This window comes from Gymnodraco acuticeps, unplaced genomic scaffold (genome assembly GCF_902827175.1).
Source record: "Gymnodraco acuticeps unplaced genomic scaffold, fGymAcu1.1, whole genome shotgun sequence".
In the NCBI taxonomy this organism is placed as follows: Eukaryota; Metazoa; Chordata; class Actinopteri; order Perciformes; family Bathydraconidae; genus Gymnodraco; species Gymnodraco acuticeps.
The window spans coordinates 10,001,327-10,020,005 of record NW_022992351.1 but is presented as its reverse complement, the minus strand read 5'-3'; the positions used below and the strand labels follow the sequence as shown (position 1 = coordinate 10,020,005).

Here is an 18,679-nt window from a genome sequence, read left to right as displayed (position 1 = left end):
AACTAAAACTAAAGGAAGATGAATGAAGCACTGAAAAAAAGGCCAAAAAGTACCAAATGCTAGTTGGGTTGTACATTTATAATCCGATATTCCAGAAGTTCTTGTATGACCTTAGGCATTGAATGGAAAATAAAAATTGTTTCCGAAAAACCTGTTTATTCCCCAAAGAAAGGCTTCAAAAGTATTTTGGTATCGGCTCTGTATCTCGTGTATCTTATTTCCACCATGAACTTTCATTAAATAGGACGCTTGCTGAACTGGAGTTTAGGAAAACACATACATATTGAGAAAACACGAGCAAATTAAGAAAAGGCCATCATTGGCTTTTGCAATTTGGGAAGAAAAACAGTTGCAAATTAAGAAACAGATTCAACCAAAAATGTAGATTCCCAGGAAGCAACTGTTAAGATTGCATGATGCCAATATTACTGGAGATATTTGCTATTCATCAAACGTTAAGACAATTAAAAATGTATTGTGTTCATGAGTTTTTAAGAGTTCCCTGGAAACTGGTTTTGTTTTCTAACTCAGTTTTGTTTGTTCTGCGCTTATTGCAATTTGTTTCTAGTTGGGTTATGCATTACATTTTTTACAGATGGATGTGTTGTGTTCTAAAATATTGTTTTCATCATTTTATCTAACAATACAAACGAGTTTTCTTTAGCTGCAGTGAGTTGAGCTCTCTAGACTAACATACTGCTTAATGTTACAACAACCAATGGCATCTAACCAGACAACAGCCCCCACTATCTAAAACTAGTTATGCTGTATTTGAATAAAAAAAACACAACACAAACTGAAGAATATTAAAAAAAAAATATATATTTTTTCTAACACTTTTATTCAGGTTTTATTATTTTTTCTTGCCCCACTCTAAATCCCCGACATTTCTCCCCAAGTCCTCTTATCTGAGAGGCATTGAGTCGTGTGCCAGTCACCTAACCAGATAGTGTCTGCTTCCTTTAGAGCCACAGGCAGGCAGGAGTGGGACAGACACACACACCGACACCGACACACCCACACACACGAACACACACACACAGCGTTGCTAACTGTTGAGAGTGGGCTCCAGTGAAAGCAATTAGGGTCCTTGTATTTTTGAATGCCGCAGGAAGGTGGAGTGGAAAGAACGAAGAGTTCAGTTTGTAAGAGAGACAAGAGCAGTGGGGAGATGGTGGGGAGGATGAGGGAGACAGGTAAGAAACAAAGCAAACTGTGAACAGACCATGTTTGCACAGTAACAAGACAAGAGCTGGGAATACATTATTGCAACAGTTTGGGGAATATGTTTGGAGTGAGCATGCATTTATTTGTAAAAGCACATGTTTGTTTATCCGTGATTTCAAATGAATATTTATGATCAGTGTTTTAGTACGCAAATATATGTGAAATGTAATACAATATACAGTATAAGAATGTTGAGGTCTGTTCTCCTCAGGGTGTGATGTAAATGTAGATCTGCCAGACTTAAAGAGCGCATATGCATATCAGGTTCATATTTGTATTCTGTGACTCTACTGTGACATGTTTCCATGCTTTAATGTTCAAAAAGCTCTTTATTTTTCTCATACTGCCTGTGCTGCAGCACCTCTTTTCACCCTCTGTCTGAAACCAGAGCTCTGATTGGTTAGCTGGCCGGCTCTGTTGTGATCGGTAAACCAAGAGATGTCCCGCCTCTTTAGCCTGTCCCTTACACAATATGTTTAAGAAACTCCATCTGGAGGGAGCTTTGGGATGTTAGCCTTTGCAGACCATATACCTGCACACAAACATATATTACACACTACAAGATAGGGAAAACCCAAAAAAACATAAAAGGTCCTCTTTTCCTTTTTGTTAATACATTTTTTTTAATATTTCTGATGCTTCTAACTGCATGTGTGTGTCTTTGAAGCATAGCCCTGTTAAAAGGACAAATTAAGGAATATAAATCAGTTGACTGGAAACAGCTTGTCTAATTGAGGAAAAAATGGCTTTCCCTGAATGTGTGTGTTCCTCCACTTGGACTGTGGCGGGCCACCAGAGATGCTTCTGCAGGCTCAATTAGGCTGAAAATTGAGTGGTGCAGTGGAGCAGCCAAGAGACCAAATGTGAAATGGATCTGGTGGTGTTGATAAAAGCAGCAGCATGGTCACCGCCCAAATGAAAGGCACTAATTGCTCTGTGGCGTAGAATCCACAAAGATACATGTGTTTAGACATACACTAAGTGGAATAAAATGTTGGCTGCACGGTTAATGAAAGTGAAGTTAATTGATATGTTAGTACATTAACACTGACAGGATCCACTGGGCTGTGGATGAAAATGCTTACCATTGAGTCGGAGGATATTTCTCGACGACAGGCTTCCTCCTCTGAAGCCACCGGTGACTACGCAAGGCGTGATGATGTGAGGATGGGACGGCATCACGTCTGCTGCCTTCCTCTTGCTGGGATCTACAGGGCAGCCTGTAGAAGGGAAATACAGATTATAAAATAAAATAAATAACATCTAGCGATAATATCAACATGGAAAGCACCTCATGGAATGTGCTTATTAAGTTCATTCATACCCTAAAACTTTTCAACAGCAACCCATATACTTTCAAAACTCTGCAGATTCTTCCCGTGTTGTCATTATCAGACAAGCTGTATACTGTGTACATGCAGACCAGCGCAACCTACAGGAAACAAAATCAATATCTGCTACGAGTTTGACAAGTGCACTGACACTTGTGTCACTTGCTAGCATTACTAAAATAATCAAAAACGAATGGGGAAGGATTGTATGAAACTAATTTACAGTGGATAAACTTGACTCAATGAGATGACAAATTAACATGCGGCCCCCCACCCTCTGGAACTCCCTTCCACAACACATCAGAGACTGCACCGACCCCCCCACTTTCAAAACACTGACCAAAACACACCTCTTCAGAATGGCTTTTAATTTGTGAATTATTGTGATGCTCTTTTCATATTTTTTATTCTATTTTTTCTCGTTTTATCACCACTGTAAAGCGTCTTTGAGCACCTGAAAAAGCGCTTTGAAATTAAATGTATTATTATTATTAAAGCGTTTATAGATGTTCTCTTTTATTTACTTTAATAAGCATTTAAGAACTAAGTGTATCATCATTGTCAACTGATCAGACAAGCAAGACAGAGTGAATTATCTGGACAAAAACTGCTTTGCAGAAAAAAGGACTTTTGAACTACAAACATTTTTGGAAATATTTCATTAAAGATGACTTAAGACCCCTTTTTAAGGTTTGTTGTTGATGTTAGTGCAGGTTGGCCTACAACTGTGAGTCTAGAACTCATTTGAGAATCATTGGGTTAATCACATTGTTTGTTTGAAAAACTCAATAAAAGAGGCACTTCACATGAGTGAAACCAAGCATTTTTGTTTCAAACTGATGAATATCAGTGGTTGCTAATGAGCAAAATAACTAACAGGGAGAAAGCTCCCCTACAGAGAATTCAATGAGGAATGTGAGCCTTGCCTTTTTGATCTTACATAAAGCCTGAGGTTATACTACACTAACACTACCAGGATACTAACTGATAGAAGAAAAGTTGTCTTTGTTTAACTTCTAATTAATTCTATTTAAAGACCAGATCAGACATCCAGCTGTGGCTTTAGACTCGGGTGTTGCCACTTTTTGAATTAACAAGCCAAACTAAGTTCTGAAGCCAGATCCCACTGGTTTGGCAACAAAATAAATCAGTTTAAGCCAAAGTTCTCTTTGAAGTCACATGTGAGACAATACATTTTCATTGTAGACAGCCGCCAAAGTGAACAGAGTCCAGGTTAAACCCTGGCTTAGGCAGAATCAATACATGAAGAGGAGCTGACAGCGATTAATTAGTGGCTTGAAATTGCTAGAGAGGTCTGGACACCGAAAGCGTGTCGATCTGATTGATGTGTTGGCCCCTGTCTGTTTTTGGCTATGGGCTGGGTGTCAGAGATGCAATAAGACAACTCAATATACAAATGTTTTTAAATTCTACATCCAGCCATCAAACAGGGATGACCACATTGTGACATTTTTTTCTTTTTTTTTTAAAAGAATACTGAGATTTTTGAATTGTCCAATCATGTTCCATTACAGAAGTCTGATGAACGATGAATCAAATGGCCAAGTTTGGGGTTATCCTGCAAAACAGCCTCATGAAAAACAGAGTGCCTCTACCTTTCTGCCCCTAAATGGCAAAATCCTCATTCCCCCCCTTTTTTAAGTCCAGTGGACCAGTGGTGTGCTTGTACACAGACAGTAAAGGATGGTCACTATTAAGTTTCTTCTAGCAGTAATTCATTGTGCACAGAGCCCCAACAGTACAGTAGTTGTGGGAAAGGCTTGCTTATATTTTTCAGCAGGGTTATTTTTGCAAAAAATGCCTGGTATTGAAATATGACTCACAATGTCAACTGGCAGCAATGTTCCATCTCTAAGACAGAATCTTCAAATACCACAGGCCAAAATACATATTTTATTCAATGTACAGGTATACTGAGGCCCACACTTGTAATGAGTAGGACACAGTTTACAACGGTTGACCGCTTTCACACCAAGTACTTTGCTGTACTTAGTGCCGGCGCTTAGTGCCTGGCACTAAGTACAGATCGCGTTCACACCGGAATAAGTTCCCTGAGGGAAGATTACGCAAATGAAGCCGCTGACGTCACTTCTTCTTCTTCTGCTTTGGGTTTATTGGCAGGCCGCAAACCACTTCACGGCGTATACTGCCACCCGAAGTCCCCGGCCGGAAGTCCCCGGAGTTGGGGACTGGCTTAAGCAGTAGAAGCTGCTGGGACTCCCAGCAGCTTCTACTATTCTCTCTCCGTTGGTGCGCGGGGCTAATGCTAATGCTAATAATGCTAATGCCAGCAAATACAATGGCGGCTTCAACAAACTTTTCAGAGTTTTACGGGGCATGGTTTGCAATTTGCCCAGCCAATAGAAATTGGTACTTTTTTCCCCCGAGGAGAGTACCACCTCTCTAGCAGGCTCTAAAAATGGGGGTAAAAGTTCCCGGCACTAAGTACTCTTTTTGGTGTGAACGCAAAATAAGGGGTACCAACGGAACTAAACGGCAAAAGTACAGGGCAAAGTACGGGGATAAGTACTCCGGTGTGAACGCGCCTCTTGACATATGCTCCCATTACTCCCATACGTTTTTAGGCATCGGAGATTCACAACATACCGATTGAGGTGCTTAATTGGGGTGTAAGAATTTTAAGCAGTTTCCGAGAGAAACCTAATTTGGGATGCTTTTAAATGAAATATGGTGAGTGCAGTAATTAAGTGGAATCGCCGCCCATAACTCACACCTTAGTGAGCCTGTAGGAGTTTCCGAAGAGGAGCCGAAAGTACCCTCCGAATCTTTTAGAGGCAAACTCCTTCATCAACAAACTGATAATGGACGGCTAAATGAGTAATGGGGAGCTGCTGTTGCCATGCAAACAGACACAGACAGAGCAGCTCTGCAGATTAATGGGTGAGGTGTCTGCCGTCCCGATGCATCGCCCTCATCATCCATCACCCTCCCTGGCCACACGACTCCGGCGAATGTATTTGTTTGAGCTATATTCCCAAATATCCCAAATATTACCGTGAAGACATTACTTCTGCTGTCGTGTAAACATCTCCAATCAATAACAAAGCCATGGAGATTTCATTCCCAACGCCTCGTTATTGGCCTTTTAGCATGCTTTCGTTTGTGTGCAAGAAATGCTTTGATGATGGATAGAGTATAATAAGCCTGCAAAGGACGCGATAAGACGAACGTGCTAGTTGCCAACAATAAAACAAATGATTGAGCTTGACGATGAGACCAATTATGTCCCTGTGATTTAATCAGTCAATCTTTTTAATTAATCGGCTATCACCATAGCCATCGTCATCATCAGATAATACCTGCTCTAACGCTAATCTTGGTTGACATGAACGTCTTGCTCTCGGTCACATTATCTGTCCCTAAGTGCTGAATCACACGGGCAGATTGTTAGAACAGAGCTGTTGATCCTCATCAAGATAATACTTGTGTTGCAGAAAGAGAGAGGCGTTGGCTGCTCCGTGCTGTCTGTGTGCAGGAGAGTAATTGTGAAGTGCCAGGGGGCTGAACTCTATCAAATGTATTGACTACCTCTCCCTGCACCTCACCTTGCACGCCCTCTTTGCTCCACTGGCAGTTCTCGAGGTTGAGGCCCCAACAAACCAGTGATTTACCGGCCCCCAGAACAAATGTGAGCAAGCAAGCAAAGTAGTCTGCAATATTGGATTTATTCTGCCTACCCGTTCCAGGCCACCGACCCTTCAGAATAACCAGATTCCCCTTTTCACCTCAGTGCTAAAAAAAGCAAGTTTGATAAACTTGGACCTAACCGCAAGAGCTTTTTAACGAGTAAGACGTACTGTATGTGCAGCCCTTAGGGAAGCCACCTAGCTAAACTAATTGTTAGGTATATTTCACTGATATTTTGTTCCACTGTTGGCAGCTTTAGGCGGGGTTTTCTCGACTCTCGCCTGCTGCAACAGACAGCCTCTCCAGGGCTTATCAGGCCGCAGCAGATGAGGAGCACTGTGAGGTCTGGAGAAGGTTCTAATCTGTCTTCTCTGTGCTGAAGCAGATACATGCTTTCTGTTGGTGTGTGTGTACATGTTTGTGTGTGTGAGAACAGAAAAAAAACAGACAGTGAAAGGTAGTGAGAGCTGAAGAGAAACGATACAGACACAGCTCAGTCAACAAAACAATTTCCTAAAAACAGGTTTTCACCTTTCTGTCGAATGTGGGCTCTCCTGCTTGAATGTTTTAGCAATGTAGCTAATATGACCTTTTCATAAAGCTTACCTCAAACAATGTGTGTAAAATAGAGTTGGACCATCCAAAGCTATTATATAAATTGCCTTAGTAGCCTTGGCTAGGACATACTCATTTGGATCCTGTCACGATAACATTTAAGTGATTTAAAGATGTTATCAGCCAAAATAAGTACCAATTTGTTGCATTAAAGCTGCCCTAATCCATAATCCAAATACATTTTATAACAATCGATCATTCTCAATGTGTTATGTGAAATGGGTCGCTCACAGTAATGAACACACAAAGATTTATCACCAAACTTTGTAATTCCCCATAGATCTATTTAGAGTTTTAACGTCCCACAAACTCCTTGTTTCCAGGCAGAGCTGTTCCTGCGACGGAGTTGTGATCACCAAACAGCAGGCAAGAAATATGTCTAGCTAGTGTTAATTATGGAGCATCTAGCATCTTAATAAATATTTGAGGACCAAGATTCAGATAAATGGCCAGAAATATAATTCCAATTGAACAGTATTGTTGCTCCATGTCTGTTGGGCAACGGCATTGTGACGTTTCTAATAATGTAGCGTACAGATTTAATCAAATTCTGAACCAATGTTACATGGAGATGGCTACATTTCTTCCTGTGCCGAATAAAATATGTCGTTTACGACATGTTTCCTTTGGGGTGCAAATCAAACATATTGACACGAGTAGCATACGAGTAGTTCATGGATAATTGGAACACATTTAACTTGTCTTTGCCTAAATTTGCATTATCCAAAACAAAATACTTTTTCATTTACTTTAATCTTGGCTTAAACCTTAAAAGTTTATTAACTTGTTCTACAGCCTAAAATCTATTCAAATTGCTTGTCTTTACTTTTTGTATTTAATATATCCTTCAGCTTCTATGTATATGCCATCTATCTATGTTGTGTTTGCTTGCCTTTGTGTTCCAAAGAGATAATAAAACGTAAGGCCATCAATTAATCCACATAATCTGTCCGTGGGAAAGCTCTGGGCTTTACATCAAAATGACAATGTGGATTACAAAGATTATTCAATGTTTTTCTTTATTTACCATCTTTGGGACAAAGTTGCTAACTTATAAGGACAGTTTCGGCTTTGACTCAGCCAAATTGGACCAAAAATATAATGTGGACAGGTGATACAAAATAGAAAAACCAGTTTTCATTTGTGTTAAGGGTTAAGATCTCTCTCAAGTGCATCTCTTCCCCCTGCCTCTATCTCCATGCTCCAAGCAGAGTTCATGGGGATTTAGCAGATGAAATCAATAAAGCATTGAAGCTTTCCTCTGGATTCACCATTGGATCAGTTTCATGTGACGAGCAGGCGGTCGTCATGGTTTATGCACTCCTCATCTGCTCCTACACTTCTCTGTGTGGGAGTACTGTTTTTCCCTTCCTCAAGACTTCATACCACAGCTAAACTAAATCCCCTGGTGTTTGAGCCACCATTTCACAACTCTCTATGATTCTGATTAAGCCACTTCCTTCAGTTCTTAACAACGCTATTAATAAAAGCTGCTTTACACAATGATTGAATGGGCCTGACAGCGTATATCATTAGCGTTTAATTAATTACTCGTCAATCCCACCTTGTGATGATTAAAAAGGATATCATTCGCTGTTTCACTCTTTTTTTATTCGGAAATGTCAGTCTGCCACTCACTCTTTTCCAATAAAGCCTAATTCTGATGAGTTCCCGAACGGGGCGGAGTAAAGACATAATTAATAGCATGCATGACTGGAACATCAAATAAGAAAAGAAGGAGAGAGCCGTATGTAGTCGGGACTGCATTGCTTTTGAATTATAATGGCAAGAATGATCATATAACTAAAATATCTAAAAATATCTTTCTAGGATGTCTACGTGACCCTATAGCTAATGGTTTAATGCAGAACAATAAAACAAAGATCACCAATGGAACTACATGCTTTACTTACGGCTGATCAGACTTTCTCTTTTTAACAGACTGTCTTCATTTCTTCATGAATTACGATGACTTCCATTCTGCCATTTCTCTAAATGCTATTATGTTTCTGTCACTGCATTTGTTTCAAATTAAAAGCCTATCAGGAATGGGAGGGATTATACCCTGTGAGTCCCTGGAAGGCATTTTCATATGACAAATCTGTACACAAAGTGTTGGGTTTCAATGACAGTGGCTTAGCAGAGATAAAGGGAGGCAGCCTCTATAACTAATGAAAACAGGGAACATGGAAAATAGATTCTGTGTTGTATAAGCTAGTTTAAAAAAGGTTTAGCTAATAAAAGGCCCTAGACTAAGGCTAATAGAGTGATGCAGTAATGAGATCAATTTGAAGGCCGACCACGGAAAAAAAAACATTGGATTTTGGTATAACTCAGAAATTAAGCTTTGTGGCCAACAAACGTTTATAATAATCTCAAAATAGTAACACCCACTTTGTGATTTTGGAAGTGTAAACGCAACGTGCGCAAATAAAAAGCTAACGTAATGCTAAAAACAAACTACAGTAAATCACATGGCTGTGCATCACCGGCGTGATGATGTTCAGTATTTTTATTTAATAATTTATAGATATATATAATAATAAATAGAAACTGCCGTTTTATGACACAAAGAAGTTTCGGACAATCACGAGTGGGGGAATAATTTATGTATTTGTTTGTCGTAGATAAAACGTGAAATTCTTGTAACCAAAAAAAAGCATTGACTTCGAGAAGTGGTAAAATGCTAATTCATTTCTGGGTTGTAGGAAACATTACTGCATCACTCTATATTAAAGAATGTACTGTACTCATATAGCAATGGTAAAATGGTCAGCCTCTCTGAAGGACTGCTTTCCCTTCCTGTCACACTGCCATACTTATGTGCTCTCGCTCTCTGTGCCATTACCATTTTTTCAAGCAACCTGCGACCTTCCTTCACCTCTCGAGCTGAAATCAAGGAGCTGTATCTGCAAACTGTCAGCACAGAAAATACAGCCTAGGCCAGTGTGCATTTTTGAGTCCATCCGATAGAGTGGGGATTTAGGGGTAGTAGAATTTCTGCAATCCAGAGAAGCCATGTAATCCTTCTATTGAACTTAAAAAACCACCAAAAAATTGGAGTTCTCACATGATGTCAGTGATATACTCCTCCTGTCCGCTTCTCATTTCTGCCACCCTGCCTCATCACACAACCTGTCCCCGCTCTGCTACACCTGCCTGTCTATATGTATGCGCGTATGCATGAGTGTACGCTTTCCTGGCATGAGTGAGGGCTTTGATGCGCACGCATGCTCGTGTGTGTGTGTGTCCTTCCTATCAAATCTCTGTCAAAGTCTTCATAAAGCGGATCAATCTGCCGTGCCGTGTGTAACTTCTACATTTTTCAGAGATGGCTTTAATGACCGGGCTACCACCCACCAAATAAGAGTACGTATTTATTAAAGGTCGATGACAGGCGCAGGGGGAAGAAAGAGGAAGGTAGAAGGGAGGTGAGAGAGGAAACCAAATAGAGAGAGGAAGAGAAAGAAGGTTAAATGGATGAACAGGTGAAACAGGAAGACGTTATAAAAAGAGGAGTGTGCATGTGAGGAGCGACAGATGCAAGCAGAAACAAAAAAAGTGCTTGCGAGTCCTCCCTCCCCAAATTGATTCTGACGCTCCCCCTCCCCCATCCATCGCCTGCACATCCAATAACCCAGCATGCTCTCAACCTGCTTTGAGTGATAAGTGCTGGAATATTTAATCCCAATGACACTCTCCGAAAGCCCAGAGAATGATGCATTGTTTATGAAGGGAGGAGGTATCGTTTCAACAGTTGACTAATGGCAAAGGAAGCTATCGTCAGATGCCATCGCACCGCGGGGGCACACTAGGCCCAAATTGGATGAGTGTGAAGTAGTAGCAAAGGTGCTCAGTTGCTAGATGAAGTGGAACTATCACACCAAGATATTTGGCGCAGTGTTTGCTTTGTAAGCCTGCACACATCTCTGGAAAATGGGAAATGTCGTCAGCAGCAGAGGCAGCCCTGGGGATTCACTGTCATTTCCCAAGTCTACACATTAATAGAGTCAACATCAACATGACTTCATAATCTGAAGCTCCAAATGGGATATGTCCTGAATATAAAACACTATTACTATCTATATTCCAGGCATAGAAGTTTTGGGTGATATTAAAAATTGATTTTATTTTGAATGATAGAACAAATACAATTTCTTTCATTTTTAAAGAATGAAACTACCAAAAAGACCCCATACCCTGTTCTGTGTCCCAATGGGAGCAGTACTGGGTTTAACTGCAGTTGGAAATCACATACTGACGGGATGATTACTATACTCAATCAGTATTTACTGCATACTGCCTACCTAATTAACTTTTACGTTTGATTACTGCTGATCACACTGAAGAGCACCCATCAAGGGTTAGGGTTACTCATGTTAATGTGTCACATGACCAGCTAGCGACTGTCACATCACAGCAAACATCATGGCCATGTAGTTTGGATAAGCATCATTTTTTAAAGATGTTGTTTGGATAAGCTATATATATATAATTTATTTTTTTAATGATATCATAACTTAGTACTTTTTTTTTTAAATGCATGTCACATATTTAACATATGTAACATTAAAGAGCCTGTGACAGCCTCCCAACAACTGTTGTGCAATGAAATATTGGGCTACTAGTCATCTCGAACCGTCAGTTTAAAAAAGAAGTTGCGATACCGTTCCGATAAATATCAATAATTTCGAACATCGCGGGGAAATTCCTTCGACTCATTTTGAAGTTTTGGGAGAAGCCGGAAGTGACGTCAATGCGGGAACGCTTCACTGTGCGGCGAGAGAGCCAAACACGGACAAAGTGTGTTGTCATGCGTATAAATGGTGAATTACTGAGTTTAGGCACGTTAATAACGTTTTAATGAAGTTGACTACAGTATATTCATATTTGTCAGTGCTTTCATGTCAATTCGGCGAACATAAACATAAATGATCGTGGTGAAGATGAGGATTACATTAGGATTAAAATCGGAGCTGCTGAATTTCCTCCCGTCGGATGTGATATAAAAACAAATCGATTATTTTTGTAGTTGTAAACTCAAGTGGATGAAACTACATTTATTAGTGCTTTCATGTCAATTCGGCGAACATATGATACATTAAATGATCGTGAGGATGATGATTAAAAATCGTTTGTTTGAGCCGGTCTGCATTTCCTGATGAGAAAACAAACCGATGCTTTTTGTAGTTGTAGTACACCAACATGGATTAAACGTGTGTTTTTTTACCACAATGTTGGGGAAATTAATGGATAAAATGCAGGGATTATTATTATTATTATTATTCCCACTCCGATCGGGACACTAGGTCCACCGTTTCCCCGCAGCGAGGCTCCCCCGTTGACAGTTTACGTGGGCTGGGCTGGGTGCAGTGGCGGACTGGCCATCGGGACGAATCCCGATGGGCTGGTACCGAAGTGGGCCGGTCGGATAAGTCACTAGCACATCCCCCACTCCCCCCGTTGACAAATTACTAGCGGTACCGAAGTGGGCCGGTCGAGAGTCCCGGGATGATTTTTAGTCCCAGTCCACCACTGGCTACATGACCGTATGATCGCCCATATTGACGCACCTAATTCCTAAACTTCTAACAGATACAACATAAAGCGATCCTTCAGCCTCATATGAGCTCTCAGACACGTTCAACATTAAACTGTCATCGCTGTCTGAGTGTGCACCATCGTGCGTTTACATGCAGATGCTGGGATCCTGAACGGTGCAGCTGGAGCGCTGTGCCCGCAATGACGTCACACATAATTTGGTGGGACTTGAAGAATCCCCGAGAAGATCCAGAAAAAGGTATTCTGATTCTGATATTTGGAATCCATATTTAGAGCTTGTGGCTGGTCTCAATGCACCAAGACGCAATTCATTGTGGGATAGTATTTTCTTCACCATAGTATTTTTGGTGTACACACTGGAGTGGGAACGCACTATATAGTAAAAGAACAATTAGTTGTTGTTTTTATAAACTTAATTTCAACCTTGAGTTGAGATCATTGTGTCCCCAGGAATGTGTATGTTTGGTCTGTCCATTTGTTGTTATCCTACCTTAATGTTGGGCATGGGCATGTCAGTATTTGGCAAAGAAGTATTTTAACAATTCAATGTTAGTACTTGCCTATGTTTCCTGTGCGTACGTGCAGCCGGCCCCTGATGATGGTCTGGACCGTCATGGGGCTGATGGTGGTCCGTTGGCCCGGATCAGCGCTGGTCAGCAGGATGTCCTCCACTACATAATCTGTGGTCAGCACCTCCACCTCCTGAAGGGCCTGCACTGCCGATCTGCCCTGACGCAACATGAACTGCAAATACAAAACAGAATGAGCGAAAAGTGCTTTTAACACAAATGTTATGATCAATCCTTGTGGGAAAGTGATTTAATGAAGATGAACTCGCAAATAAATTAGATCATATTAACAAAAAGGAACAGTTTGATTTATCGCTAAATGAACAAGGTCAAAAGGCCCTTCCCAGTTGTAAAATACTCCCTTATTCTTTTCTCATTAAACGCTTTACAAATTTCACCAAGCTGCAAAACAAATCAATGTTACATCAAGGTTGGCAAGAGATTTTCTGTCCAATCAATAAAGAGCAGAGATTAAAAGACCAGAATTAAAAATCCCTTGAATGTGCAGTTGGTTTTTTCTTTAGAGGTTAAGATACAGTAGGAGGGAAATGTCTTTCACTTATATCCTTGAACACAGAGCACACAGGGAGCAATACTAAACAGTGTTTGTTTACCGAAACGTGCCACATATTTCATAAAATAAGACCATTTGCAATCCTTCTGGTCCCAGTAGACATACATTAAAATCATTAAAACAACTATTTTGTAGTTGTAAATGTCCTTTTTGTGTATTAGAGGCAACCTGGTTAATATACAGTTTACTGAAGCATTTCTGTATTTGACATTCTATTATCAGTTTTCTCCGCAACGCCTGGTTCACTCTATTAAATGTGTTAAAACAATCTGTAGACGCTGCATGAATCCATGACAGACGCACTGCGATACGATGAAGGTGTGTCACGAGGTGATACTGCATGTGTAAACGGGATGTTTTCTTTTCCTTCGATGCAAAACTCTAGGGAGTTTTGTCCTGAACACGTCAGTGGGATCGGAATTTGCTTGTAATGCTACAACAAATCATCTTTTTTTCTCTATAGTTTCCAATCATAAGTCGACTTTGGTCATTTACCTTGAGCTCGATGGCGGTAGAACCTATGAGCAGCAGTGAGTCGCTGTCCCAGATGTCGATGTGCATGGTGTGGAGGGCCAGGTAGCGCAGGAACCAGCGCTTCTCTCCTTGCCTTAGGAAACTTTCATCTACTTTGAACTGCACCTGCAGGCCCGGGGAACCTGGAGAGGAGAGAGGAGACTTCAGCATGGAGGGAACATTATTTACGCTGTTCAAAAATGATGACAATATGACCAAAATATGTGTTGTTATGCTAGTTGATGGTTGTTTTCCCAATCTGGAGTAACAAGCAACTACTCTACAGCTTTGTAGATAGGATTAAGACCAAGACATTGTCTTTCTTCATAGCTTCATTCACTATAAATAGTGACAGAACAATGGATGAGGTATGCACATAAGAAATGTGGTATAAGTCACTCACTATTGATGAGAATTGTTTAGAATGAAAAGCCCAATACTGTATGTAGAGCTAACAAGATCAGCCTATTAACCATTGAGTTGATGGATAGGAACATCACTGCCAACTATTTACATTAATAAATGTAACATTTTCTATGCCAACTTTCCACCTTCCAGCTGGTCAATTGTGGAGATTTGTTCTTTTGTCTCCTGCCATATTGAACTGAATAATATTTATGTTTTGGAGTGATAGAAAGACCAAAACAAGACATCTTGATATGTCTTAAGAAAATGTTGCCTTTTTTGCAGACGATTTGGAGAGATAATAAGTAATTAACAGTTAACATCTTTTATTTTTGCAGCCCACCTTGGATGTCATTAGGGTTAAAAGGGCTTGGGTCTGGAAAGTGTACTGTCCTGTCATTAAGTTGTGACAACCTATAATATCTGAATCTTTATGGAAGGGCGACATAAAATCCCTCCTTTAAATTCGGACCCATTTGAGACTTTGATGGAATGGCAAATTGATAGTCAACACCACCAAAAGAGCTGTCTAAAATACTGAACCGTTGCACTGCCAAAAAACCCAATAAATATGTAAAACCTGGAGAGTGATAACAAAAAAATCTAAGATCTGATCACTAATGTATCTTTTTGTATTCATCCAGATGGCTTTGAATTCGGAGGGAGAGCCCTATTATCTGTAAGCAGCTGTCAAAATGTGGACAGATCTGATCCGGTGCAGGAGCCATGTACTGGGACTCATTGGGTCTGATGATCGCTCTGCATGGGAGTATAATAACCAGGGAGCATGAGGCCATTTCACAAAATCTGAAGCACCCTAGGGTTCCCATAATTCATGAAAATTGTGCCTAACACTGCCAAGAAACCTCAGGAGTGATTTTCTGAACAGCGGGATAAAGTCATGACTTTAATCAGCACATCCACAATGGACCCTTAAGAGGAACAAATTCTGGCCTTCATCGCTCTAAAGCAAAGGGACTTTTTTGTTTCCTTTTTTAAAGAAAAATGCTACACATACAGATTGAATCTCGAGACAATAAGCGGCTATACATTTCGTTTTTATAGCATTAGACATTTGCTATCATGTCCAATCCTGCAAGGTCGCCATTTCATTTTGATTAAATCCGATTGGACCAAAGCCATATTTTTTTTGGAGTGCAAAACGAGCGCCCAGTGATTCTTTGATGACAGCTCTGCGATGCATCTGTCTCATCCTCAAACTCAGAGCACTTCAAATGAAACTGACCCAACCAGTTAAATTACAGGCTGTTTTTAACATTATTCAGGCTCAGCTCTCTGAGCTTAAGCTTCTTTTAAATGTGGATAAAACCAAGGTAATGCACTTTTCGAAAGCTAAAGCTAAAAATACACCAGAGACTGCTTTGGATATTGTAACTACGCAAGGAATACAACTTGAAGTGGTTACCTGTTACAAATACTTGGGTATCTGGCTTGATGACTGTCTCACTTTTAAACTTCATGTCAATAACCTGCTTAAAAAGCTGAGGGTTAGGCTAGGTTTCTTTTACAGAAATAAGTCCTGTTTCTCGCTTGAGGCCAGGAAAAGGCTAGTCACTGTGACCTTTTTACCTGTGCTGGACTATGGTGATTTGTTATATATGAATGCACCTGCCAATTACCTGAGCAAGTTAGATGCTGCGTATCACAGTGCTCTGAGATTTTTGACAAATTGTAAAGCACTTACGCATCACTGTACCCTGTATACCAAGGCGGTTTTGCCATCACTTACTGTACGGAGGCTCAGTCACTGGTACTTTTTCATTTACAAAGCCATGTTGGATAAACTACCATCTTATATCTGCTCCCTGATCTCTCTGCGAATTGAAAGTACTTATTGCCTGAGATCGCATGCTGTGGTTTTATTAAATGTGCCAAGTGCTAGGACTGTCTTAGGGAAGAAAGCTTTTAGATGTGCAGCTCCACTAACATGGAACAGTCTGCAAAAAGAATGGAAAATGACCAAGCTAGTACCACTACATGTTTTTAAAGCTCGGTTGGATGCTACACAATCAGATGCTGTTGGTACCTGTACATGTGGTTAGATATGTAAATTGTAATCCCTGTACATTTTGCTGTATGATGTCCTTTTGTTGTTCTGTTGTTTATGTTTTTATGTCTTCTTGTGGAACCTACTGCTGCAGGTCTCCCTTGAAAAAGAGATCATTGATCTCAATGGGATTTTACCTGGATAAATAAAGGTTTTGAATTGAATTGAATTGAGGGGGTACAATCAGTCAGCTGCTGCCCCAAAAACCAACCTGCAGCACTGTGGTATTGTTACAGATCGTGCGTGTGTGAAAGGTGTGAGTGTGGATCTGTGCGCCGATTCTCCCCAACATATCATACCTCCAAGTCCGTATCAAAACAACTCCCCCCACCCCGCTGTCTTTATTCCCATAAATTGAACGTGCGGAGAAGCAGCTGGCTGGATAGAAGTGGAGTAATGAGGACATTTGGTGACAGCCCTGCTGTGTTAAAGAGACCAGCAAGCCCCTCCAACTCTCTCTTCACACATCAACGGGTAGGAAACTTTAATTTTTTCATACACACTCTCGCAGGATTTCTTTCAAGCATGCATGCAGTCAGACAGCCTGGTATGATTTAGTTTCTCAGTTTTGTTAAAGCAAAATGCCAATGCATGTAGCAAATTCCACGTTCAAACGATGTAAAGATCCATCATTTGCTATTGGTCCAAATGATTACCTGATTTGAAAATAACTCCCTACAAGGTCCATGTAGAAGCTGTTATGGAACTTTTCACCATATCTAATGTACTTTAGTGGCAGAGGAAGTTTGCATGCTTTGCTTCACATTGCTCTAAATTCTTATATAGTCTATTTAATTGATTTCATACAAGACCAAAGGTCACTTACTAGTGTGGGAGACTGGTTGTGTTCTGGTACTTATTGCTCCTGTTAGATGCAGATGAAAGCCCTGTAAAGCTTGTTATGGGACCTAGGATTATTATAGATCATATTTATTTTTAATTATATGGATACTGACATATTATATTATTATATGGATGTTTTTCAATAACATGCCAGGAGAGTAAATATTTGTATTTATTCTACCAATTAAATTCAATATTAATACAGAACATTTATGAAATAGACAATCGAAAACAAAATAAATAGTAGAATATTTATTTTTGATGTCATATAATGGCCTAAGTTGTGTCTATTTCTGGTTTTAAAGGATGCATGCATGTCATTTTCTAGTAACTTGGAAGACTGTTCAAGCTGATTATTGTTTGCATTTAGCCACTTACTGTTGTAATTATATCAACATGCCTGATCATTATTTATCAAGACTTTGTATAAACATGGTGGTAAAGCACTAATAGTCAACCCTACAATAATGTCGTTATGTATATTGCTATATAACCCACACTCGATCAGATAGGCTGTTGTGTGTGTCATGTTATCAAGGTATACGTGTAAGCCTCTGAAACTGCTTTGATACAATGATGAGACACCAATACTGTACAGTTTGAGGGGGGAACACATGGTATGAGAGGGTTGCAGCTCATCAAAGTGAGTCGAGGTAGGTTACAGTGAAGGTTTCACAGTGAAATCCACCCACGCTTAACCAGTTTTTGTGATCAAATGAAATGAAATAATAATACAAACAAACTGACAAAGGGAACCATTGTTTTATCTATGGGGATAACTAAACAGATGGAGACAAAAAGGAAACCAAGACCAGAGTAGTCTTGATATTTCTTCAGAACTCCTTTAAACCTAACCGACACCCTTTGCCTTCAACCAACCACTCCCTCCACTTAGACCATTCATTCTCCCAGCATGCTGTAGGCTTGTGTGCAGTGGACGGGTGGTAATGGGAGCATGGAGGGAGAGAATATGTGCTGTGTGTTTGTGCTCACAAGCGAGGAAGAGCTGACAGAAATTGCCCAAGGGTTGTTCAGGGTTGTGTGCGTGTGAAGCTAGGTCTGCAGACGAGGAGCTCAGCACAACTACACCCCCACCCTCCAACCTGGTGTGTACACAGCAGGACAGGCAGGCTGAAAATCCTGCCGGTGATCAACAACTCTCAACAACGCTGTGAGGTCTGCGCGCGGAGAAAACAGGGAGGATGAACAGAGTGTTCAGCTACATGTAGAGACTGATGCGAACCGTGTATCACGCTACACCTAGAGCACAATACGTCTTTGGAAAGCTGCCCTTTTGTGGAAA

General features: G+C 40.5%; 1 protein-coding gene across 6 annotated transcripts in view; it reads right to left on the bottom strand.

Moving 5' to 3' along the window:
* Nucleotides 1-18,679, bottom strand: part of nphp4 (nephronophthisis 4) — a 210,465-nt gene that overhangs the window by 26,531 nt on the left and 165,255 nt on the right. For all 6 annotated transcript variants that reach the window (XR_004568358.1, XM_034209256.1, XM_034209257.1 and 3 more), the window contains exons 16-18: nt 14,043-14,203; nt 12,965-13,148; nt 2,313-2,447 (exon numbers count right to left, since the gene is read on the bottom strand). Coding sequence is in view for 5 of the 6 variants with exons in the window: in XM_034209256.1 (XP_034065147.1) it covers nt 2,313-2,447; nt 12,965-13,148; nt 14,043-14,203 (480 nt within the window). In the remaining variant the exon portion in view is untranslated. The remainder of the gene's footprint in view (nt 1-2,312; nt 2,448-12,964; nt 13,149-14,042; nt 14,204-18,679) is intronic.